We start from the raw sequence: 25,587 nt of genomic DNA, 5'->3' as shown, positions 1-25,587 counted from the left end.
GTTTTGAAAAAATAACCTTTCCATTCATAAGTAATCACGTATATTAAAATAGTACGGTATGCTGACAGTTCTGCTTTTGTGGATGAGAAAAAAAAGTTACAAGAAATAGATGCAACCTTTTTTTTTTTTTTTTTTTACAAAACTAAAATGCTAATTCAAAAGTATTCATATCCCAAGTATTGCATGGTGAAGGTCTCTATGGTCGCAGGCCAACGACAAAGCCATTCTTAGGACAATCACTTAAAATTTGCAAAATAGCAATTGAATGATGGATATGAGTTCTGGTCAAAGGTTTTGTGAAGTGATGAAACAAAAGTCGAGCTATTTGGTCACGCTGATAGTTGTTACGTTAGAACAAAGTCTGGTGAGGCGTACAAAGAAAGAACACCATACCTACTGTCAAGCATGGAGGTGGTAATATCCTGCTATGGGTTTGTTTTTTCTCTAATGGCGCAGGAAATTTAGTTCCAATACATGGTAAAATGGATTCCATAGCATACCAAAAGATATTGGCCAATCATCCGAAACCCTCCTCTACAAAACTTGGTTTAAAGCGCACATGGACGTTCCAACACGTCAACGATCCAAAGCACACATCAAAATCTACTTCGTATGCGTATCATATAAGACGTAACATGCTAAATTGTTGTTGAATGCTTTGGAATATGCAGACTGCACTGCCAGTACGTTAGCTAGTCATGAGCTGTGTTTCGTCGATGATGGTTATATTTTCTTTGACTGTGTTTTCGTTGTGCTAAAGTGTTTTACAATGAGGAGATTTCCCAGTTCAGTGGAAAGCTGGGGCTGACACAGGGAGATTCAGCCAAGTCAGTACAATGATGAGATGTTTGATGAGGATGGATATCCTATTGACGAAGGCCAAGATAAAGAGATGATAGAATGGAGACAGGGAAAATAGATTCACCATTGCAGTCAAGATGATGGAATGCAATGGAAAGAAGAATTGGTGGAAAAAACTTAGAAACCATATAAAACACCTAAGAGATTAAACCTTTTGAGATGGCTCTGACACAGAACTGGGAAGAGCAAGAGTGTGTCGATTGTTATTTAATTTTTATTATTTCTTATTATGATGTTTTTTGAGTTTTATTGAATTGCTTTTTCTTCTCACAATTTGTCTATTTGAATTGATTTCTTATTTGGACCACGATTTATGTACTGTGTTTTATTGTAATTAACTATTTCATTGTGTTTCTGTACACTGCTGCTGGACATTCCTCAGACCAACTGTCATTGTAAATTATAAGAAGCGAACGACTGGTTGATTCAATTCCAGGTGCAAACAATGAAGTCAAGTTCAAGTTTAAGTTTAAGTTTGAGATTGAAATCAGGGCGCTGCAAGACGCAGCATACAACCAGGAGAAAGGAGAGAAATGATCAATTCGGGTTGCCATCGGAAGCTGCATATGGATGAGAGTGAGGTGTGGGGAAAAAAACTAATTGATTATACTTCCCGTTGTCCTCCTTGGTGTGGGTGGAGGGCTGGTTGCTGTTCCCCTGTGTTGATAGGAATAAAATATAATCTGATATAATTCTTTATTTTCTTTAAACATAAGGTGTTGTAGTCTGGCTATATTCTTTATACTGGGTATTTGAAGCAAGTTATCAACCCCCACCTGGCATCCTCGCCGGTGACATAGCAGTATCCCCTGCCCGACTTTAGCCTGTACTTGTATAAAGGCCAGGTGCCATTTGCACCTAGTTTTAAAGTTCAATGAAGATGACAGCTATCTCTGGGGGACGTAAACAAACTAGAATGCAAACAAGGCCCTGATTACGCTGAGAGTGCAGAGGGCTGAACTACGTTTAGACTGTGTTAAACACACTAAAGAGTAGAATTGAAAATGAGTGTAGGACTCTACAGCTTTCATACATTAGAATTACAGAAAAGTTTAGCAGCAGCGACATCTAGTGCTCAGCCCCATAATAATTGTGTTCAAACTAATGATCTTAAAATGTTCTCAGGGAATAGACTAGCATATTAATGGTGATATAACCATTAATTTAAAATTTTATTACCATTGCACTGGTCCACCTTTTATTAGTATTACTTTGGATGTGCGTGTTTTCTCTTTGTTTACTAGCAGCCCCCCATCCCGTTTCTCACAGCGTCCATTTCTCAAGGAAGAAATAAACAGTAGTTGTTGTTCCGCTATTTTGGCCCCAAAACGGACTTTGGTGTGTTTCTTTTGTCCACCGCCTCCACAATATGTAGAAACGTTCGTTTGTCCGTTTGACAGGGCACTTAAAAATGTAATCCTGTAAACTGCTAGAGAATAGATTTATACCGTGTCTGTGTGCGTATACAGTGTCGTCCAAAGTTTAAAAAAACCCTCATCTATGGAATTGTAACACCCTAAAATGAATGTTGAATACATGTATATAGTACATTCCTACAGACACCCCTATTTATTTATGGTAAATATAGATGGTACATATTCTTCTGATTTCTAACATAAAAGAAAAAAAAGTTCCAAAACAAACAACTGTCAGTTCAGCTTGTTACAGTCACGCCCTGCTTTGTTTGTGTTGTGTTCTTGTATCCCTGAATAACTATATTATCAAAGAAACAAGAAATCACCATTGAATGTGTGTAACACAAGTATACATTGGGATACCTTTGACAGACAACTGTGGATATTGGCCAATTGCAATATACGCTGAGCCCTTCAGGGTGGGACTCACTCAAATAAAGATATGAATGCATAATAATACAAGCTTCTGTTCGGGGAATGGGGAAGAGCTGCCAGTCTCACGCTGGCACTGGAAGAATTGAATCAAGCCTTTGACAATTCAAAAAGCGAATATAAATAACTCATGTATCTGGAAAGGTGTTTCAAAAAGGCCCTTTTGTTAGATATAGTGTACAGACCCTGATTGGCAGTAGTACTAGAAATAATAAAAACTACATGCCAAGCAAGTACATAAAGGGGAATTGGGGCCTATCTGATTACAACATTCATTTGAAACAAAAGCGAACTCACTCTGGATAAAAGAACCATGCTGGAAATAAAATGGTGGGTTCAGTATGAATACAACAGGGCAGAGAAGCAAGGACAACAATATAAGAAACTCTTTAAAAAATAAAAACAAAATATACTTTTTAAAAAAAAAAACAAAAAAAAAAAAAAACATGCAAACACATCATGTCCTTGTGTTGGTCCCCAATCCTGGATGTCCTGTGGAGGAGTAATTATACAAATATATTAGTGATATAGATTAACTATCACTACAATATGTATCAAGACAGGTGTTGAATATCATTCTGCAACCAGTGGGGGGGGGAAAAAAAAAAAAAATTTAGTCCAACTACATAAACAATGCTCATAGAAACACCCTTATGGCATGGAGGTTTTACTGACTGTATTTACTAGTCTAATTATGACGGCGCTGTATGGGAACACTGAAGAAAGAAAAACAAACTATAGTCTTCTGCAATCAGAAAACCTGTGGTGAACCCCACTCTCTCATGTGTTAGAGTTCCTGGTAAGTGACGCTATTATGAACTTCGCAGAGTCTTCTGGGAATTGTAGTTCGGCTCTAATGTCTGTCACCGGAATATCGGTGCAGTTTTGGCCTCGCTGTTATGTCATGTAACCATACAATGCCAATATCACAGCTAATTACCTGGTCTTATTTTCTACGAGATACATTTGAGTAGCACAATATTCAGGAAGGGGTTTAGCACAGCTATCAGTAGCATGATTGAAAGACTTGTGTTCAAACCCAGTGAATACCAGAATGGTTGGAAAACTTCACTGTATTTCTGTGCAGTTGTTTTAAACATATCAGTAAATGGCTTGGCCATCTAATTAGGAGTCAGGGACTGCTTAAAGTTTAGTTATTTCTCGAGCAAAAGGAGCCAAGTTTGTTTTGGATTTGACACACTGGAGTCCTTGGAAGGAAAAGAAAAAAAAAAAAAAAAAAAAACCAAACCCACACTGAAACAGACATCACTGAATTGTTGCAAGGATAGGTAAACAAATGGTGAAAGCCACAATTGGGATCTCATATTTTGAGACTAACCCTCAGGCCATGCTCTATTTTAAAAGCAGACAGCTGGAGTTAGCCACAACACTTTGGTCTACTGCAGTACTGGATTTATCTTACTTTGCTGGATCACATGTGCCTTTGATCAAGTAGGACTGCCTGAACAGTGGATGAAGCCAAGGCAACCACTTAGTGTTATTGAAGAAGGTAGGGCAGTTAAAAGGAAATTAACTAACCTTTATATTGTAATACTATTAATTGATGGTTACATGAACTACAAATTAGGAGTCTATTATTTAAATTACATAACTTCTAGTCTGCTCAGTTTAATATTCAGCGACACCCTCTACTGGTTTTAAGAACCAAAGATTGAAGTCATATAGGGTAACAGTATAGCACTGAGTGTATAGTTCAACAATACTAGATACATTGCATGCATTATAGAAGAGATGTCACCTTGTGCAGATTTAGATGAAAACACTTCCACCAAGCAGCTAGATTATGCAACACGCAGCTCCTATAAAAACACATGACTGAGCAACGACAATAGCTTTGACCAGGCTTTTATTATTCAAAACCAAGATGTACACATTAGGAAGACACGGCGAGCAGTTTGTCACTAGACGGAGCACCTCTTCAGGAACACAGCCAACAGGACAGCACAGGAGAGAGCCAGAGCCACAGCAGAGACTGCCAGCACAGGGACAGAGGAGACCGAGTCTGAGACAGGAGACAGAGGGGTTAACAGGACAGTGCAGGAGGGGAGCACGACCCATCGAAGACTCAGGAGTAGCAACTCTGCAGAGAGCATCACTATCTACTCACTCATGTAGATAAACATGGGGGGGGGGGGGGGGGGGTTACATTGGGATTGGTCAACACTATCCTGATGCTGAACCAGCTATAGCTTATTGTATACACTTACAGGAGTAAATGGAACAGTAGATGACAATGCAAACTAGAACCTACTAAAACCAAGTCTTTCATTTGAAATATGTACAACTTAACTCAAGGTAAATACAGATAAAGCAGGCTAACCCTCCATTGACAGCAAGCTGGTTCAGAGCTCAGTAGCATTGAGAGCTGCACTTACCCTGCACTTCCACAAGCTGCAGGGGGTGGTACAGGGACTCCTTACTGAGCACGACAGCATGGTCTCGGACTACATGAACCACGGTCAGGGGGCCGATGGTGATCTCCTTTACATGCACTCGGGGGTCCTGGCCAGCTACACAGGGGGGGGGGGGGGGGGGGGGGCGCAGGGCACAGGAGGGCAAGGTCAGTGTCATTGGTGAAGCCAAGTAATGCACTGGTGATTGAGCTACTCCATTGAAGGGGAGCACACATGGTCAAACTCTCCACTGTAAAGGAGGACAAAATGAGGTTAGAAATGCTTTAGCCCTAGCCAAGTCACTGGTGCCCATTTTCTTCCATCTAATAGATGGAATCTCATTTCCAGTTCGGCACATGCAGATGTGAAAGACTAAAACAAATTGTACCTGCTTCCTGGTATGTGATCCCTTAATGCGTTTAAACTCACTCAAGTGGTCAAGCTGCAATCAGACCAATTGGCCTACTGCAAAGGTTGGTCAATGTTAATGGCAACCAGTTGAATTTGAAGCATTGGTTAGAACTCTTAACTGCCCTGGGTATGTTCCCATACTTTCAACATCAAATATTGGACACTGGGCAGCAAAGGGTTAAAACTAAATTAAACTGGAGTTTCCAAGTGACAGTATTTGTGCAGCTTGGTTACAGTTCCAGTCCTATGAAGAGGCCTCGCCCAGGCTGGGTGTTCAGACAGTACCTGGATCAAGAGAAGCTGCTCTCTTGTGCAGCCACTTTCCACGCCAGTCAGGCTGGTTGATCCCGGCAGGAATCCCCAAGCGGCCCACCTGCTTGGGAGGAGGGTCTGCGAGGAACCGGGGTGTCCCGGAGCAGGAGCCAGCATCACAGCACCCACACACTGCAGAGGATCCGCGCTCAGAGACCCACCTGGAGAAAAGGAATGCGTGGCATGAGGATAGGTAACTGAGAGCCAGCTAGTATACAAAGGACTGTGCAGAGCTACAGATCCTCCACTGTCCCAACACTCAAGGATCATACATGTCAACCAGTGCACACACAGGGAGGATCCAATATTTCTACAAGAGGACATTGAATAGCCAAACTTTAAATTAATCTTTGCAGGAGTATGAAATGATTCATACAGGATGAGAAAAGAGGGCATGGAATAACCTAGCTCCTTAAAATAAAAAATAAATAACCCACATACACCACACAATCATTGTGAACAAAGACTTGCATACAACAACATTAGAAGCACCAAATATGGGGTGCCCACAAATTACATTAACTTACTCCAGGCTGAGACGGTCAGAAGGAGGGTGGCAGAGCTTGTACTCAGAGGAGAGCTGCAACTGTGTCAGACGTAAGCTTCCAGGACTGCAATTTGCAATGGCAAAGTTCATCCCATATGTGCTCATCAAAACTGGAGATGCTGGGATTGCTTGCTTAGGTAGACTGGGTCTGCTACAGCCAATCACAAAACTAGCATGGTGGAATAAGGGGGCAGGGTCTTGATTTAAAGGCTAATCTGTTCAGCAGAGGATCTGATCACTTGCACTGCAAGACCTTACCTGTAGGTTTGCTTCTGGTAGGAGCAGGCCTTGTTGGAGGCATCAGCTGGTTTGTCAGCATTGACTGCTCTCAGTGTGCAAGTCATGTAGATCTGAAACAAAAGGGGAAGGAGTCACAATGGGAATGCAGTCAAACACACCACAGCAAATCAATGCACCAGAAGGCAACGCTGGTCAATGTAGATTTGATTAAAAAAGGACCCAGGTCTAGCCAAGCCTTACCATGCTCCTGGAATCCCCCTGGAACTTGAAAGCAGCGATGTCAAAGCGCAGCTTGTTCAGAGCAGGTCTAGTGAATGAAGAGGAGGAGTCTGGAGACTTGCTATCCATCAGGCAGCTGGGAGACAGGCATGAGGTGAGGGTTACACCTCCAAACACACAGCATTCAAACAGGTTCAATAAAGCAGAGTGCAGCACGAGCCGCTGTGTTTGAAGGAACTCCAGTTCTCACCCAAGCTTGTCCACGACAGCATATCTGGGCTCAGAGTCCTTGTTGTTGCTCAGGGTCGCGATGCAGCTGTCGACGTAGAGCCGCAGCGGCACGTGGTTGTCGACAGCAACAGAAGCTTCGACATGAAGGACGTCACCCAGGTAGATGACATTGGAGACTCTGGGACCACTCCAGTTATCTGGAACAGGAAGCAAGGAGACGCATTGAAAACAGAGACCAGCATTAAAACATACGATACAAGAAACTACAGGAAAGAAAGCACTACCAAATCCTTACTACAGGACCACTCCAGTTAGCTGGCAGAGGAATCGTGCACTGGCAACAAACAGCTGCATGAACCCTCCATGCCAGGGGTGTCCAATCAGTCTTGGAGGGCCTTGCCCATCCCGGTTTAAATGGACAAACTACTTCCGGGTCTAGATAAAAGGTTTAATTACATAGTTTAGAACAAAGACCAGTAGAGGGCCCAACTTCAGCCACTTCTGCTCCATGTACTTCATAACAGACTTTCTGGAAAAAGGTGAAAGTTTACTTGTCTTCAGTTAAGGGAGACTATTCAATACAATGTCTGAACACACATGAAATGAGGATAGGGCAGGGGTGTCCAACGTTGACCCTTCCAGTCCTGGTCTTCATTCCAGCCCTGTTCTAAACAGTTTAAACCGCCACGCAGACGTAGCTTATATCATTTTACATGTTAAACCTGGAGTGGAATGGTTCTCCAGGACTGAGATTGGACACCCCGGGATAGGGGCAAGTCACGATACATTTTTTTGCAACAATTTATCGTCCATAACCCAATGAAGCAGCACTGAACTGACGCATAAAACAGGATCTGCCGATGCTTTTAACTTCACATCATGCTTTCATTTTGATAATCATTTGTACACTGATAAAACATGACTGGCTTTCAACAAATATTGTTTTTAAAATAACACTAACAACTGCAGAATGGGAAGTTTTTTGTACATATTACATGGAATTGTAAGAATATGGCAAGCTTGCAGTATCACCTAAACATGTTTTTCAAAACCATAGTAAAAGAAACGAGTACTATACTGCAGCCTATGCACTGCGTGGGGAAAAGATGTTCCCATGACTGTGTATAAAGGGTAGTTATAAAGAGCTACCTTTTAAAAGGATAGGCGGTTTATTTTAATAAACTGTCATACAAGCAGCGATGTGCAACTCTGTATATTCCACCAATAGTATCAAACTATAGACAAAACACACAAAAAGCTAGTTTGACTCAATGGCAGATCCGCCACACTAGTGAAGAAAACTAATGCTTCCAGGCAAAGTTACCAATTTTGTTGTATTAATACATTTCATGGCACTTCTGAAGACAAATGTCCTCTAATAAAACTAATCTTTAAAGACTATTTCACAGCAATTACAATGGGTGTATTTATATTCATGTGCTGTGGCTTGAACTGGCAGCGGTCTTGCTGCTCAAGTTTAACATTTGATAGATTACAAGAAACACATTTATTCAGCCCATAAATATCCATACAATAATCAATAGCTGAAAATATTAACCATCCAGCCCTATAGGGTTGGAAGTCACACAGCATCCCTCAATTATAAAATGATGGGAGAGGAGGTTAAAAGACCATTTGAATATTAAACTCCAGCATCCAATACAAGGGAAACTGGTCTTAATGATCAAAGACAGACTGTTCTGATTAAACCCCTTTCCTTCATACCATTCATGAGCAGCAAGGAGAAGTCCAGGATTTGCTCTGTAGAGGCTGTTGAAGTGAAGGGCACCCAGGTTGGTTTTATGGGGCTGCTGCTGACATTCCACCTTCTGAAAAATAAAAACCACATCCTTGTAAGTGACATCATGCATCACTGGCATCCTATTTAAGATAACACAGGAATACAAGAAATGTTGGCTTCAATAGAATGGAGTCAAAATCTTATATTACAGCAGCAGAGACTTGAGAACCCTGGTACAAGCGAGTGACCAGCAGCAAAGTGATTTAGTGTGAGGTTCAGAGATACGGCACCTCAGGTCCCAGTTTGCTTGGTACAGTACCTCGGGTATCGGCATTCGAGGAGAATATCAGCCATATTGACCCTGGTGATGATGCTAACGCTGGCAGGCTTGTAATAGAGATGGTTTGTGTAGCTCAGGAAGTCTGGGAATACCTAGGGAAAGTTGAAGGAAACCGTTTAATTTTTTTAAAATAAAAAGTGAAGTTGTCTTGTGCTTTAATCCCTTTACAGTACACAAGGCATGGGGCAGTTCAAACAATTTATTACATTTAAGTGCAACTAGTGTCAGGGAGGAATCTGACCATTTGGAATGACCAGCTCTAAAATTTCAGAACATGTTTTAAAGTTTTGCAAAGAGAAAGTAAGCATCTTATTTTTGGAACATGTGTCTTAAAGGATTAAACACTCTCCAGGTTCAAGACAGTACTAAACCTGTAGTTATATACAGTAGTGTGTACATGTATGAACACCCCATTGCGTCCGTTACAGTTGTGCATATGAAATCAAACCACTTTAACTGGAAAGTCTAAGAAATTTACTATGAGGCAAAATAGTAGTTTAATAGGCCATGCATGCAATTTATTTAAAAACAGCAAGAAAACATGACCACAAATGTTATGCATGAAACTTTAGAAGTGGTTTAACATGCTTAATTATAGCACAAAGTGGTCCGAACATATAAATTCTCACAGCCTGTCATCATGCAGACTGGTACATACAGCCAATACAAATCTTGGTGTTGTAAATATGCGCACTACTGTACGGGAGAACTTCACACTGAAGTGTAAGCAATAAGGAAAGCTGGGCTACCCACTTGACAGTTTACTTTACCGACTACCGCAGTTACAAATACGCTCGACACGCAGGGTTACCTGGAAAGTGTTGCCGCAGTCCTGGAGCTGGATGCTTAACAAAACCGTGTTGGCGACGCTGTCGGAAGAGGTGGCCGAGCAGCCCGCGGACCCCACGCTCAAGTCGGCGCTGTTCACCAGGTAGCCGATCCCAAACAAGTCCCGGTTCACCGTCACGACCATGGCGTCTTTCCTGCAGTCCAGGGTGACCGAATTCAACAGCGACAGGTCAGCTCTCTGCACGGAGAGAGGGGTGGGCATCGGCTGAAATACCGCTCTCGGCGCGGTAAACAGCACTGGGTTATAAACCGGCTGATCCGGCCAAGTCCATCCAAAAGCGCCGTGGAGCTGCACAAGTAAAATCAAAGCGAGCGAAAGCGCTGTCTGAACACTGCGCGTCCTCATTGCAAACTCTTCAGTTCAGAATCAAACACTGCAGCTGCATACCGATAAGCGCGTAGCCAGCACCTTTATACTCCCCGGAATTAATGAACGTGTTAAACCTGGCTGGGTAATTAAACAATTATACACGGACACGCATTCGGTTATAATGAGGTGACATACAAGGATTGCGTGGTTCATCATATTATTTAACATCACTCATAGACTTTTATAATTTAATATGTAACTGGTCTTGATCAGAGAGCTAAAGATTATTGTGAAAATGAATCCCTACCTTGGCTTCCAGAAGAGCAGAACCAGACTTCAGCTCAAAAGATTCAGGAATGCAAGCAATCCGCAATGACTAAATTCACTTTCTTTAAGATGTTTTGTTGTCACAAACAGGTTCAAATTGAGCAAATGAAGAAGCGTTAAATAAAGAAATAGATGAAACTCAAATTTTGTCTGGAATTGTAATAATTATTAACTGTCGACACTGATAACACTATGTAACACAATTTTTGTTCCTGGGTAGTAAGTGTTATTTCCTAATTGCTTAGGCCTCAAAAGTATAGAAAATTGCTATTATTCCCCACAAACTTTGCTTTTGTGACCAGGACAGTGATATTTTGAAATTTACCTATTTCCAATGATAAAACGGGCAAATTTGTGTCTTTTCGTTCACATAAAGTCAGAAAAAAACAACATATGAATCCAAATTAACATGTATTTATACTAAAGTAATACAAAAATGACTACAAAAGATTTAGAAGTGAGTAGTTTTTTGAGATTTACGATTATACTGTAAATCACTTTCACGAATCAGCCCCCAAATGTAGTCTCCCATCATGTTCTCGTTATACTGTCCATGGTAGCAGCGTTCAAAGTCCAGTATATCCTGGTGGAAGTGCTTGCCTTGCTCCTCCGAGTACGCTCCCATGTTCTCCTTGAATTTATCAAGATGAGCATCAAGGATATGGACTTTGAGGGACATCCTACAGCCCATTGTGCCGTAGTTCTTCACCAGAGTCTCAAGCAGCTCCACATAGTTTTCGGCCTTGTGATTGCCCAGGAAGCCCCGAACCACTGCGACAAAGCTGTTCCAAGCCGCTTTCTCCTTACTAGTGAGCTTCTTGGGGAATTCATTGCACTCCAGGATCTTCTTTATCTGTGGTCCGATGAAGACACCGGCTTTAACCTTTGCCTCAGACAGCTTAGGGAAGAAGTCTTGAAGGTACTTGAAGGCTGCCGACTCCTTATCTAGAGCTCTGACAAATTGTTTCATAAGGCCCAATCTGATGTGCAGTGGTGGCATCAGCACCTTCCGGGGGTCCACCAGTGGCTCCCACTTGACGTTGTTCCTCCCCACAGAGAACTCGGTCCGCTGTGGCCAGTCCCGCCTGTGGTAGTGTGCCTTGGTGTCCCTGCTGTCCCAAAGGCAAAGATAGCAGGGAAACTTGGTAAAACCGCCTTGGAGACCCATCAGGAATGCCACCATTTTGAAGTCTCCTATGACCTTGATGCCATCTCAGAAAAATGCAGATATGTATCCACTTAGGCAGCTGGAACTAAACTGAACTGGTGGGCTTAAGGCCCCTGTATTTATACTACTATTTATATTACTGGAAAGTTCTAGAAAGTTCTAGAAGTTACTCCAAGTTTACTCAGCACTGAATCTATCTGGAAAGTTCTGGAAAATAGGTAAATTTCAAAATATCACTGTCCTGGTCACAAAAGCAAAGTTTGTGGGGAATAAAGCCATTTTCTATACTTTTGAGGCATAAGCAATTAGGAAATAACACTTACTACCCAGGAACAAAAAAAAAAAAAATAAAATAAAAAATTGTTACACGGTGTAATTCTTCCCCCTATGGCACACCAATTTAATACTAATATATGTTTTTATAGAAAATTACACAGCAGAGTTGGATTATTAAAAAAAAACACCGGTCTGACGTAGCCTGCTTTGTTTCCCTGGAGAAGGTGTTTATCGACCAGATACCTCCAAACGAGTCCAAAATTAGCCTTGTATTTGTTTTTGTTTTTACTGGACGTTGTTTATAGCACAGAGTTATCCCAAAACTAGCGCTTTTTTTTTTTTTTTTTTTTTTTTGGTGAAACCATTTGTATTTAACAAGTATAAAAAAAAAAGCAATCGAAAAGTTTCGCAACAAAAGACACCCAGTGTAAACTTGGTGTTTACGACTGTAAGTCGACCTGGATAAGGTCGTCTGCTGGGAAATAAATAATAATAATAATATAGCTCAGGTGGACCTGGTTAATAACAAACACAGAGTCCAGGCTATTCCACAGCCGACCTTGGACGGGAGCTTCCAGGGGGCTTTGCTCAATTGGCCGAGCGTCGCCCGGGGAGGGAGGGGGGGGGGGGGGGGGTTAGGTCGGCCAGGGTGTCCTCGGCTCACCGCGCACCAGCGACCCCTGTAGTCTGGCCGGGCGGCTGCGGGCTTGCCTGTAAACTGGCCAGAGCTGCGTTGTCCTCCGACGCTGTAGCTCTGAGGCAGCTGCACGGTGAGTTCGCAGTGTGTAAAGAAGCGGGCGGCTGACGGCACACGCCTCGGAGGACAGCGTGTGTTCATCTTCGCCCCTCCCGAGTCAGCGCAGGGGTGGTACCGGTGAGCTGAGCATAATAAAATAATTGGGCATTTAAAATTGGGGAGAAAATAATAAAAACTAATTGGCAACGACTAAATTTATAAAAAATAAATAAATAAATAAAATAACAAACACAGTAATACATCAGTGTAAATTACCACAGAAAACACACCCAACAGATACAGACATAACACAAGCAATGAGAACTAACACACTCAGTGCACAGTCCAGGCCACGCCCCCCTGATAACACAAGCAATGAGAACTAACACACTCAGTGCACAGTCCAGGCCACGCCCCCCTGATAACACAAGCAATGAGAACTAACACACTCAGTGCACAATCCAGGGCCACACCCCCTGAAAACACAAGCAATGAGAACTAACACACTCAGTGCACAGTCCAGGGCCACGCCCCCTGATAACACAAGCAATGAAAACTAACACACTCAGTGCACAGTCCAGACCACGCCCCCCTGATAACACAAGCAATGAAAACTAACACACTCACTCCCCCCCCCCCCCCGCAGCTGCCTCTTCGTTACAGTATTCAGGTCTGGGTAATCTGTTGAATACAGCACACCAATTTGCAACTTCGCTAAATCTAAAATACCCAAAAGACTTGATCTCATGTAACCGAATGCGTGTCCGTGTATAATTGTTTAATTACCCAGCCAGGTTTAACACGTTAATTAATTCCGGGGAGTATAAAGGTGCTTGCTACGCGCTTATCGGTATGCAGCTGCAGTGTTTGATTCTGAACTGAAGAGTTTACAATGAGGACGCGCAGTGTTCAGACAGCGCTTTCGCTCGCTTTGATTTTACTTGTGCAGCTCCACGGAGCGTTTGGATGGATCTGGTCGGATCAGCCGGTTTATAACCCAGTGCTGTTTACCGCGCCGAGAGCGGTATTTCAGCCGATGCCCACCCCTCTCTCCGTGCAGAGAGCTGACCTGTCGCTGTTGAATTCGGTCGCCCTGGACTGCAGGAAAGACGCCATGGTCATGACGGTGAACCGTGACTTGTTTGGGATCGGCTACCTGGTGAGCAGCGCCGACTTGAGCGTGGGGTCCGCGGGCTGCTCGGCCACCTCCTCCGACAGCGTCGCCAACACGGTTTTGTTCAGCATTCAGCTCCAGGACTGCGGCAGCACTTTCCAAGTAACCCTGCGTGTCGATCGCATTTGTTACTGCGGTAGTTAATAAAGTGAACTGTCAAGTGGGTAGCCCAGCTTTCTTTATTGCTTGCACTTCACTGTGAAGGTCTCATACAGTAGTGCGCACATTTATTACATTAACTCAAGACTTGTTATTTGTTTTCTGCTGTACATACCTACCTGCATGAACACCTCGGTCTGTGAATTTCAATTTAGTCCCTAATCCTTTATAGGCGCTAGTATGTGGAACGTGTTAGACTGCTTTGTGCATTAATTGGTTATCTTAAACATCTTCTGAAGTCATGCATTTAATCACTTTTGTGGCTGTCATTTTAAGCTAACTGCTTGTGTGGCCTATTGTCAATTAACTTAAAGAATCCCTAATTTACCTCTTGACATTTCTCCAAGATTTTGCAGTGACGTGCATGAAATGGGGGTTCAGAGTTTTCTGACACATTGGAGCTTGTCATCCAAGTTATTAGTTTCCTTGTGACATTCAAGTGTATTAAACTGCTTGAACAAGTGCTCAATTCCTTGTGTGCCTTAAGGCATTAAAGCACAAGACCACTTCATTTTTTCATAATCAAGCATTGAAGGGTCACTTTTCAACTTCTCTCCCTAGGTATTCCCAGACTTCCTGAGCTACACAAACCATCTCTATTATAAGCCTGCCAGCGTTGGCATCATCACCAGGGTTAATATGGCTGATATTCTTGAATGCCAATACCCGAGGTACTGTACCAAGCAAACGGGGACCTGAGGGGCCGTATCTTTGAACTTCACACTAAATCACTTTGCTGCTGGTCACTTGCTTGTACCAGGGGTCTCAAGTCTCTGCTTCTGTAACAAGATTTGGGCAATTCAATTGAAGCCAACATTTCTTGTATTCCTGTGTTATCTTAAATAGGATGCCAGTGATGCATGATGTCACTTACAAGGATGTGGTTTTCATTTTTCAGAAGGTGTAATGTCAGCAGCAGCCCCATAAAACCAGCCTGGGTGCCCTTCACTTCAACAGCCTCTACAGAGCAAATCCTGGACTTCTCCTTGCTGCTCATGAATGGTATGAAGGAATGGGCTGGGTTTGTGGTGTGTGGGTTTTTTTTTTTTTTTTTTTTTTTCTTTCTTGCTTCCTGTTCCAGATAACTGGAGTGGTCCCAGAGTCTCCAATGTTATCTACCTGGGTGACATTCTACCTGTCGAGGCTTCTGTTGCCGTCGACAACCACGTGCCGCTACGGCTCTACGTCGACAGCTGCATCGCGACCCTGAGCAACAACAAGGACTCTGAGCCCAGATATGCTATCGTGGACAGGCTTGGGTGAGAACTGGAGTTACTTCAAATACACCAGCTCGTGCTGCACTCTGCTTTATTGAACCTAATTCAATGCTGTGTGTTGGAGGTGTAATCCTCTCCTCATGCCCGTCTCCTGTCTCTCCCAGCTGCCTGATGGATAGCAAGTCTCCAGACTCCTCCTCTTCATTCACTAGACCTGCTCTGAACAAGTTGCGCTTTGACATCGCTGCTTTCAAGTTCCAGGGGAATTCCAGGAGCATGGTAAGGCTTGGCTAGACCTAACTTTGTCTTGTCAAAGTGTACTATAATGACCAGTGTGCTTTTTCTGGTGCATTGATTTGCTGTGGTGTGTTTGACTGCATTCCCATTGTGACTCCTTCCCCTTTTTGTTTCAGATCTACATGACTTGCACACTGAGAGCAGTCAATGCTGACAAACCAGCTGATGCCTCCAACAAGGCCTGCTCCTACCAGAAGCAATCCTACAGGTAAGCTCTTGCAGTGCAAGAGTGATCAGATCCTCCTTGCTGAACAGATTAGTCTTAATCTGGACCATGCCCCCTTCCACCATGCTATTGTTTGTGGTTGGCTCTCGGACCTTGGTCTAGCTTGTCGGGCACAGTTCCCAGCTCTCAATCCAGATTAGTATGTGTGAAACTTTGCCACTGCAATCATGGCAGCCTACCTCTGTGGCCCAGTTGCAGCTCTCTCCTCTGCAAGTACAAGCCCTGCAAGACTCCTGACATCTTGTGGAGTCTCGACCTGGAATCAGAATTGCTGCCCTAGTGATCCTAAGGGTTTTGGCTTTATTTTTCCCTTTTCGGTCTGCTTTTTAAGAAGCAGGGTTGTTCATGTCCCTGTCCCTGCCCAGGCCTCTGCTAGAACCTGTGACCCTCTGCATTTACTGGCTTCCTACAGACTTCTTCATATCATTTGATATGCTCTTACAGAAATACTTGCTCCTCCCTATGTGTACTGGTTGAAGGTACTGATTTTTAGTGGTGGTTGTGTAGATCTCGGTGGCTCTGCACAGTCCTTGTATCCTAGCTGGCTGGCGCTCTGTCTGATCCTGCCCCCTCATGCCGTGCCTCCCTTTTTCAGGTGGGTCTCTGAGGACGGCTCCTCTGCAGTGTGTGGGTGCTGTGACGCTGGCTCCTGCTCTGGGACACCCCGGCTTCTCGCAGGCCCTCTTCCTCCTGCTGAGATCAACCAGCCCAACTGGAGTGGAAAATGGCTGCAGAAGAGAGCTGCTCCTCTTGATCTAGTACTGTCTGAACCCCCAGCCTGGGCGAGGCTTTTTCAGAGGACTGGAACTCTAACCAAGCCGTGTAAATACTGCAACGCTTTTACTTGGTAAATCCAATTAATTTGTTAATCCTTTGCTGCCAGTGTACAATATGATGGACAAGACAAGCATTAAATGGTTATAGGAACTCTGGGCATTTGGAGTTCTAACCAATGGTTAAAAATCCACTTGGTGCCATTGTAACATTTAATGGATGACCTTTGCAGTAGGTCAATTGGTCTGATTGGATAGAACATTGGTGTGAGTTTAAACATATGAAGTGATTGGGTACCAGGAAGCAGCAACACCTTGTGTTCCACAGCTGCATGTGCCAATCTTGCAATGATACTCTCTATTCAATGGAAGAAAATGGGGACCAGTGACTTTCTAGTGCTAAAGCATTTCTAACCTCATTTTGCCCTCCTTTCAGTGGAGAGTTTGACCATGTGTGCACCCCTTCAATGGAGTTGCATTGTGGAGTAGCTCAATCACCAGTGCATTACTTGGCTTCAGCAATGACACTAACCTTGCCCTCCTGTCTCTCCTCCTCTGTGTAGCTGGCCAGGACCCCCGAGTGCATGTAAAGGAGATCACCATCGGCCCCCTGACCGTGGTTCATGTAGTCAGAGACCATGCTGTCGTGCTCAGTAAGGAGTCCCTGTACCACCCCCTGCAGCTTGTGGAAGAAGTGCAGGGTAAGTGCTTCTCTCCATCCTACAGAGTTGGGCTAGCCTGCTTCTAAATATTAATCCTAAAGGTTATTTAACGTTTCGGTTCTACATATTTCAAATGAAAGACTTGCTATTAGTACTGTCACAGTGTTCCATTACGTGTGTTTAGTGTTGGACTGCTTTTTATCAGTACTGGGAAACCTGTGAGCCTTAAATGACTTGGCTACAGCCGGTTCCTTATTGGACCAGTATGTCCTCCATTCCTATGTTTCTGTACTTTAGAGATGCAATTGATTAGTGATGCTCTCCGCAGAGTTTCTACTCCTGGGTCTTCAATGGGTGTAGCTTCCGTCCTGCACTGTCCTGTTAACCCCCCTGTCTCACTCAGGCTCCTCTGTCCCTGTGCTGGCAGTCTCTGCTGTGGCTCTGGCTCTCTCCTGTGCTGTCCTGTTGGTTGTGTTCCTGAAGAGGGGCTCCCAGTCTAGTGACAAACTGCTCGCTGTGTCTTCCTGATGTGTTTTGAATAAGTCTTGTCGAAGCTAATGGTTTGCTCAGTGGTCTTGTAGTTTGCATTGTCATCTACTTTTCCATTACTCCTGTAAGTAGTGTATACACTAGGCTATAGCTGGTTCAGCATCAGGACAGAGTGTGTTGCCCAGTCCCAATGTAAACCGCTCCCCATGTTTCTGTACATGAGTGAGTAGACAGTCTAGTGACAAACTGTTTGCTGTGTCTTCCTGATGTGTTTGAATAATAAAAGCCTTGTCAAAGCTAATGTCGTTGTTCAATGTGTTTTTTATATACAGGACTGATTAGCAAGGCGAGATGCTGAATGTTAGTTTACAAACTGGAGGAAGCCATTTAGCCCATCTTGGTTGTTTAGTAGCTTCTTGAAGGATCCCAGGGTGTCAGCATCAAGATTACTGGGGAGTTGGTTCCAGACCCTGGGTTGACATTATCAATACCTTTTTATAATGGAATGCTTGAATTACCACGTAGTCTTTGTGCAAGACTAAATATTCAATTCTTTTAGCATGTCTGCATATGACATGCATTTTAAACTCAGGATAATTCTGGTCTTTCTTAAAGCAGCAATATCCTTTTTGTAATGAGGTGACCAAAATTTCACACTATTCTAAATGAGGTCTTAAGAATGCATTGTAACATTTTAACATTACTTACCATTGATTTAAATTCAACATTTTCCACACAATATCTGAGCACCTTGGAGTGTTTTTTATTTATTTTTAAATATAAATGGCTTCCCCCCCCCCCCCCCCCACAGTGTCTAGCTGAAGACATTTTGCATCGACATAAACTCCTAGGTCTCGTTCAGAGATTCTTTCTTGAATTTCAGTATCTCCCATATGATATTTATAATGCACGTTATTATTGCCTGTATGCAGTACCTTACACTTCTCTATTAAATGTCATTTGCCATGTGTCTGCTCAGTTCTGAATGCTGTCTAGATCATTTTGAATGACCTTTGCTGCTGCAACAGTGTTTGCCACTCCTCCTATTTTTGTGTCGTCTGTAACTTTAACAAGTTTGCTTACTTTACCAGAATCTAAATCATTAATGTAGATTAGGAATAGCAGAGGACCTAATACTGATCCCTGTGGTACACCACTGGTTACCTCGCTCCACTTTGAGGTTTTTTTTCCAATCAGTGCTTTCTGTTTTTCTACATGTTAACCACTCCTTAATCGATGTGCATGTGTTTCCTTGAATCCCTACTGCGTTCAGTTTCAGGATTAATCTTTTATGTGGGACTGGTCATTTCTTTGTCATCCCTCCCTTGTAAACATCCTATAACTCGCACCAGTTCTAGTTTCTTAAAACCAGCAGGAGGGTGTAACTGAATATTCAACTGGCATATTAAATTGAACAGACTACAAAGTGCTGTTATTTATTAAATACACTTTACTTCTTTGTATTTCCTGTACTTAACCAACAAACCTCACTAAAATCTGTCTAAAGTAGTCTTCATTACTTGGTGCTAAAAAGTAAGCTAATTACTTGGGTGTTGCATTGTAAAGGTTACTGAAGAGTAATGTAATTACAGGTTGTGTTACTTCACCTGCCCTGCCTGCTTAAACAGCACTACATGTTGAAACTAAGTGGTTGCCTGTGATTGTGTCTTATACAGGCAGAGTGTATTAAAAGCAGCCCTACTGACACAGACACATGTGACCAAGCCAAGGAAAATACATCCACCATCTGTGGCTTTTGCTATTTGCTTTCCTCTTTGAAACAATGCTTTCTCATTTCTGCATTACATCTGTTTGTTTTCTTTAACACCAATAAAGTAGCTATCCGTGACTCCAAACTATTTCCAGTGCTCACCTTTTCCAAGTGATTATAAGTATGTAATTATATCCTGATGTAACTATCACTGACACTGTTATCTGCTCCGTTATTGAATCGTATTTTGTCATACTTGTACTTGCTAGAACAAAAGTCATTGTATTTATCTTGCTCTTAATTGTATTATTACTTGTACTGTGATTCTTGAAATGTATTTTTGTTTACGACTGTAAGTCACCCTGGATAAGGGTGTCTGCCAAGAAATAAATAAATAATAATAAACTGGTTAGACAAGTTCTGCTAAAGAATTATGTACTTTAAGTGTGTGTGTATATATATATACACACACACTGTATGTGTGTGTATATATATATATACAGTACTGTGCAAAAGTTTTAGGCAGGTGTGATAAAATGCTGTAAAGTAAGAATGCTTTCAAAAATAGACATGTTAATAGTTTATATTTATCAATTAACAAAATGCAAAGTGAGTGAACAGAAGAAAAATCTACATCAAATCAATATTTGGTGTGACCACCCTTTGCCTTCAAAACAGCATCAATTCTTCTAGGTACACTTGCACACAGTTTTTGAAGGAACTCGGCAGGTAGGTTGGCCCAAACATCTTGGAGAACTAACCACAGTTCTTCTGTGGATTTAGGCAGCCTCAGTTGCTTCTCTCTCTTCATGTAATCCCAGACAGACTCGATGATGTTGAGATCAGGGCTCTGTGGGGGCCATACCATCACTTCCAGGACTCCTTGTTCTTCTTTACGCTGAAGATAGTTCTTAATGACTTTCGCTGTATGTTTGGGGTCGTTGTCATGCTGCAGAATAAATTTGGGGCCAATCAGATGCCTCCCTGATGGTATTGCATAATGGATAAGTATCTGCCTGTACTTCTCAGCATTGACGAGACCATTACTTCTGACCAAATCCCCAACTCCATTTGCAGAAATGCAGCCCCAAACTTGCAGGGAACCTCCACCATGCTTCACTGTTGCCTGCAGACACTCATTCATGTACCGCTCTCCAGCCCTTCGGCGAACAAACTACCTTATGCTACAGCCAAATATTTCAAATTTTGACTCATTTTTTACTCAAATTTTGACTCATTGACTCAAATTTTGACTCATTTTTCTGCACCCCAGTTCCTGTGTTTTCGTGCATAGTTGAGTCGCTTGGCCTTGTTTCCATGTCGGAGGTATGGCTTTTTGGCCGCAAGACTTCCATGAAGGCCACTTCTGACCAGACTTCTCCGGACAGTAGATGGGTGTATCAGGGTCCCACTGTTTTCTGCCAATTCTGAGCTGATGGCACTGCTGGACATCTTCCGATTGCGAAGGGAATTAAGCATGATGCGTCTATCATCTGCTGCAGTAAGTTTCCTTGGCCGACCACTGCGTCTACGGTCCTCAACGTTGCCCGTTTCTTTGTGCTTCTTCAAAAGAGCTTGGACAGCACATCTGGAAACCCCTGTCTGCCTTGAAATTTCTGCCTGGGAGAGACCTTGCTGATGCAGTATAACTACCTTGTGTCTTGTTGCTGTGCTCAGTCTTGCCATGGTGTATGACTTTTGACAGTAAACTGTCTTCAGCAACCTCACCTTGTTAGCTGAGTTTGGCTATTCCTCACCCAGTTTTATTCCTCATACACAGCTGTTTCTGTTTCAGTTAATGATTGTGTTTCAACCTACATATTGAATTGATGATCATTAGCACCTGTTTGGTATAATTGTTTAATCATACACCTGAATATATGCCTTCAAAATCCCTGACTTTGTGCAAGTGTACCTAGAAGAATTGATGCTGTTTTGAAGGCAAAGGGTGGTCACACCAAATATGGATTTGATTTAGATTTTTCTTCTGTTCAGTCACTTTGCATTTAGTCAATTGATAAATATAATCTATTAACGTGTCTATTTTTGAAAGTATTCTTACTTTACACCTGCCTAAAACTTTTGCACAGTACTGTATATATATATATATATATATATATATATATAAATATACACACACACATACACCGCTCAGGCAAACCTGGTCAATAACAAATACAGTAATACATGTGTATAACTTAGCACAGAAAACACCCAACACAAGCAATGAGAACTAACACACTCAGTGCACAGTCCAGGCCACGCCCCCTGATAACAAAAGTAATGAAAACTAACACACTCAGTGCACAGTCCAGGCCACGCCCCCCTGATAACACAAGCAATGAGAACTAACACACTCAGTGCACAGTCCAGGCCACGCCCCCCTGATAACACAAGCAATGAGAACTAACACACTCAATGCACAGTCCAGGGCCACGGCCCCCTGATAACACAAGCAATGAGAACTAATACACTCAGTGCACAGTCCAGGGCCACGCCCCCTGATAACACAAGCAATGAGAACTAACCGCAACCCCGGTTCCCTGAAAGAGAAAATAACCATCAAGGTATGGGATATTGCCGTCAGGCAGTAGCGATTGGCTGAGCTTTATAGGGGCGTGGCCTGGACTGTGCTCTGAGTGTGTTAGTTCTCATTGCTTGTGTTATCAGGGGGGCGTGGCCTGGACTGTGCACTGAGTGTGTTAGTTCCCTTTCTAGTCGAAAATAACCATCAAGGTATGGGATATTGCCGTCAGGCAGTAGCGATTGGCTGAGCTTTATAGCAAAGCTGCCGATAGGCCTCTGCGCGAGCTGCCACGTAAGCCCGCCCCCATGGGAGCTTACTACATGCAGCGTGCAGAGACTCTCTTCCTCTTTTGCTCTTCAGGCCATGAAGGCTTCCGGAGCGACCTCGCGGCTTGATGGTTATTTTCTCTTTCAGGGAACCGGGGTTGCACCCGCAACCTAACACGTGCTTGCCTAGAAGCACTGGCAATAAGTGCCGAAGGGCGAGGTCTCTCCAACCTTGGTTGGAAGCGTCGGTCGTGATAAACTCCCTTCGGAAGATGGGACCCAAGCGTACGCCCTGGCGGATGTTCGACGGAACTTTCCACCAGCGCAGCGCTTCCCAGCAGGTTCGGGATACCCTCAACCTGCGGTGTTTGTCTCTCCGCGGATACAACGTGAAGGCATTGAACCAGGCCTGCAGAGGTCTCTGGTGTAATAAGCCCAAGGGAAGGGCTTGCGAGGCGGCAGCCATCAACCTCAGCATGCGCTGACACAGCTCCATGCTGACTGTTTCTCTCAACCTGAATAGGGAGACACACCGCTCCATCGAGGCAACTCTTTGTGTCGACAGGGTCGCTTCCATGGACACTGAGTCCAGATGCAGACCCAAGAATTCGGTCTGTTGGCTCGGCACGAGGCGGCTCTTCTCTGAATTGACCTTCAGACCTAGCCGCTGAAGATGGTCTGTAACCATCACTGTGTGCTGTGCCAACTGCTCCTTCGACTGCGCGCAGACGAGCCAGTCGTCCAGATAATTCAGCAGTCGGACACCTTGAGCCCGCAAGGGAGCTAGAATGGCATCCATACATTTCGAAAAGGTTCGAGGAGCTAGTGACAGGCCGAATGGAAGGACACAAAACTCGTATACCCTGCTCTGAAATGCGAAACGCAGATACTTCCTTTGACCCGGGCAGATGGGAACGTGGAAGGTGAACCAGTCGCCATGTCGGACTGACTGGATGATGTGCCTATGCGTAAGCATCCTGAACGATAACACCTGCAGGTGTTTGTTCAGTACTCACAGATCTAAAATAGGGTGGAGCCCGTCGTCCTTTTTGGGCACCAGGAAGTATTTGGAATAGAACCCCTGGTCGATCAGAACAGGGTCTACTTGTTGAATGGCACGCTTCCTGAGCAATGCCTGTATTTCCACATTCAGAGCTGAGGACTGAACCGAGTCCTTCACTGCAGTTACCACCACTCCCCGGAAGGGGGGTTTTAACTGGAACTGAAGGGTGTACCCGGTGAATATAGTTTTGCGTACCCAGATGTCGTTGGTGCATTGTTGCCAGAACTGGAGCTGTGGGACAGTGTAGGGGTGGGTTAACAGCTGCCTGGAGTTTTCAGGGCTGTTTTGGCTGCGCTTGCTCGCGAGGGGCCTGGCCAGAGCCACGAGGACGTGGCCTGCCACCTCCTCTAGGGCGCCACCCTTCGCGCTGCGGTCTTACAAACGAGGGTTGGTCGCGCGCTGATGGACCTGAAGGGGAGGTCTTACTACCCCGTGGTTGCGCCTGCTGCTGTGGCGGTGTCCTGCGCCACTGGTGTTCCTGAGACCGCTTTGGCTGGAACGGCTTGTTTGGCCACATTTTCGCCATTTGCTGCGACGCTTCCCGCGCCTTGACGGAGCGTTGCAGCATCTCCTCCACCGCCGGACCGAATGTGTGTCCCGGTGTAATTGGGGCATCCATCAATGGGGCCTTGTCAGGTTCCTGCACTCTCGCTTGCGAGAGCCAGAGCTGCCTTCTGGCCACCACCAGAGACGCGAAGCTCCTGCCCTGAGCCCGCACGCTGAGCTGGGCCAGCTTCACCAGCAGATGACTGACCGTCCCCAACTCGCTTCTGAGGGCCGCAGAAGGGCACTCAGGCAGGTCTCTAATGAGTGCCGCTTGGTAGACTGTCGGCAAGCTGGCCACATTTGACAGTTTGACCGCCTCTGTGGCCGCAGCGTACCCCTTTTTTAAGTGTACCTCTGTGGTCCTGCACTGCTTATTGGGGCATGCAGGGTCTTTTGTCAGCCCCAATAATGTTGGCGTCTTCACCAACGCGGCGAACGCAGTGTCCACCGGTGGGAAGGACGCCAACCCAGCTTCACTTGCCCCTTGCATGTTAACAGCCGAGGCCTTGCGAGAAGTCGCAGGGGCAGAGGCCGGAGCCCCCCAGGTGGACTGCACCTCCTTAATAAAGTCTGGGAATGCCGGAAGCATCCTGCACTGATGGGGCTGGGCTGAAGGCGACTCAAACAAGGATCGCCATGGTAGTTCCACCATAGGCCACTCGATGCCCAAGTGGCAGGTTGCTCTCTCCACCACAGACTACGTCGGGTCATCGGTATCCAGCACCTGGAGCTCGATGTTCTGCTCAGAGTGCTGGAAGGCTACCTCAGCCTCTATACTCTCCCCTTCTAGGATGTCAGATGCGTCTCTGGACACTGCATCGATATCCCACTCCCTTTGAGGTTGCACTGGAAGGGTGACGACTGGTGCAGGTTGTGGAGGGGCCACTGGCTGGCTAGCAATGGGCCCAGTCGGTTGTTCTGGGACTGGGGGCACCACATTTGCTAGGGACATGAGGATGGACTGCTGCCCCATCATAACCTCCATAAATTGGGACATTTTGGAGGTCACCCCTGACTTTTTTTTTTTTTTTTTTGTGGGACGCTGCAGCAACACAATAGTGCTTAGTGACTGTAAGGGCAGACCGTACAGCTACCACGCGGTAGGGATGGAACACACCGCAGTGGATTAATATATAGAGGCTGCAGAGCAGGCTCCACACACACGCGGTCTAGCCAGAGGTAAGAGCGAGGCTGCAATGCGCGCCTGGCCAAAGGCCAACGCAACACGCGTCCTAACAAATATATATATATATATAACACATATAAAATATATTACAAAAACCCCAAAACACACGATAACAATTAAATAATTATAGTAATAGGAAAGAAGAAGACCACGAGAATAAACAAAAACCCAATGCCGAAGCAAAGCGTGAAGGAATATATAATGTAATATAAAATTATATACACAATTATATAAACCGAAAATACCAAAATAATAATGAGTACAACTGAAATAAACTCGGAGAAGGGGCAAAAACCAGCTTCTCAAGCCTAAGCTTAATGAGTACAGTCAGTCGACAAGCTCTAATGATCTACCGCTACCAATGCTGAAGACAAAAAAGGAAAAGAGTCTCTGCGCGCTGCGTGTAGTAAGCTCCCAGGGGGGCAGGCTTACGTGGCAGCTCGCGCAGAGGCCTATCGGCAG

The 25,587-nt window shown here is 44.3% G+C and overlaps 2 protein-coding genes across 7 annotated transcripts; one reads left to right on the top strand and one right to left on the bottom strand.

Moving 5' to 3' along the window:
- Positions 1-2,732: 2,732 nt before the first annotated feature.
- On the bottom strand, positions 2,733-10,383 carry LOC117962988 (zona pellucida sperm-binding protein 3-like). 3 transcript variants are annotated; one of them, XM_059003862.1, is made up of 9 exons: positions 9,975-10,383; positions 9,143-9,255; positions 8,808-8,911; positions 7,102-7,279; positions 6,873-6,987; positions 6,651-6,742; positions 5,819-6,006; positions 5,105-5,239; positions 4,559-4,731 (listed from the first exon to the last, which is right to left on the bottom strand). In XM_059003862.1, exons 1-9 carry the CDS (start codon positions 10,356-10,358, stop codon positions 4,631-4,633), a joined length of 1,410 nt encoding a protein of 469 aa, XP_058859845.1. In that variant the 5' UTR covers positions 10,359-10,383; the 3' UTR covers positions 4,559-4,630. The 3 variants fall into 3 exon arrangements, with proteins under 3 accessions (XP_058859848.1, XP_058859845.1, XP_058859846.1); XM_059003865.1 differs by lacking the exons at positions 4,559-4,731; positions 5,105-5,239 and adding an exon at positions 2,733-3,200; XM_059003863.1 differs by lacking the exon at positions 5,105-5,239.
- Positions 10,384-14,368: 3,985 nt separating this feature from the next.
- On the top strand, positions 14,369-18,614 carry LOC117434458 (zona pellucida sperm-binding protein 3-like). Of its 4 annotated transcripts, none has more exons than XM_059004346.1 (8): positions 14,369-14,833; positions 15,061-15,164; positions 15,244-15,421; positions 15,544-15,658; positions 15,793-15,884; positions 16,498-16,724; positions 17,239-17,376; positions 18,159-18,614. In XM_059004346.1, the coding sequence occupies exons 1-8, from the start codon at positions 14,802-14,804 to the stop codon at positions 18,182-18,184; spliced, it is 912 nt and encodes a 303-aa protein (XP_058860329.1). In that variant the 5' UTR covers positions 14,369-14,801; the 3' UTR covers positions 18,185-18,614. The 4 variants fall into 4 exon arrangements, with proteins under 4 accessions (XP_058860329.1, XP_034764247.2, XP_058860328.1 ...); XM_034908356.2 differs by having other exon boundaries at positions 16,498-16,749; XM_059004345.1 differs by lacking the exon at positions 18,159-18,614 and adding an exon at positions 17,741-18,126.
- Positions 18,615-25,587: the final 6,973 nt, after the last annotated feature.

The sequence above is a fragment of the Acipenser ruthenus genome, chromosome 29, assembly GCF_902713425.1.
Source record: "Acipenser ruthenus chromosome 29, fAciRut3.2 maternal haplotype, whole genome shotgun sequence".
In the NCBI taxonomy this organism is placed as follows: domain Eukaryota; kingdom Metazoa; phylum Chordata; class Actinopteri; order Acipenseriformes; family Acipenseridae; genus Acipenser; species Acipenser ruthenus.
The sequence above is the reverse complement of the archived record's forward strand: the minus strand, read 5'-3'. Positions and strand labels throughout refer to the sequence as shown.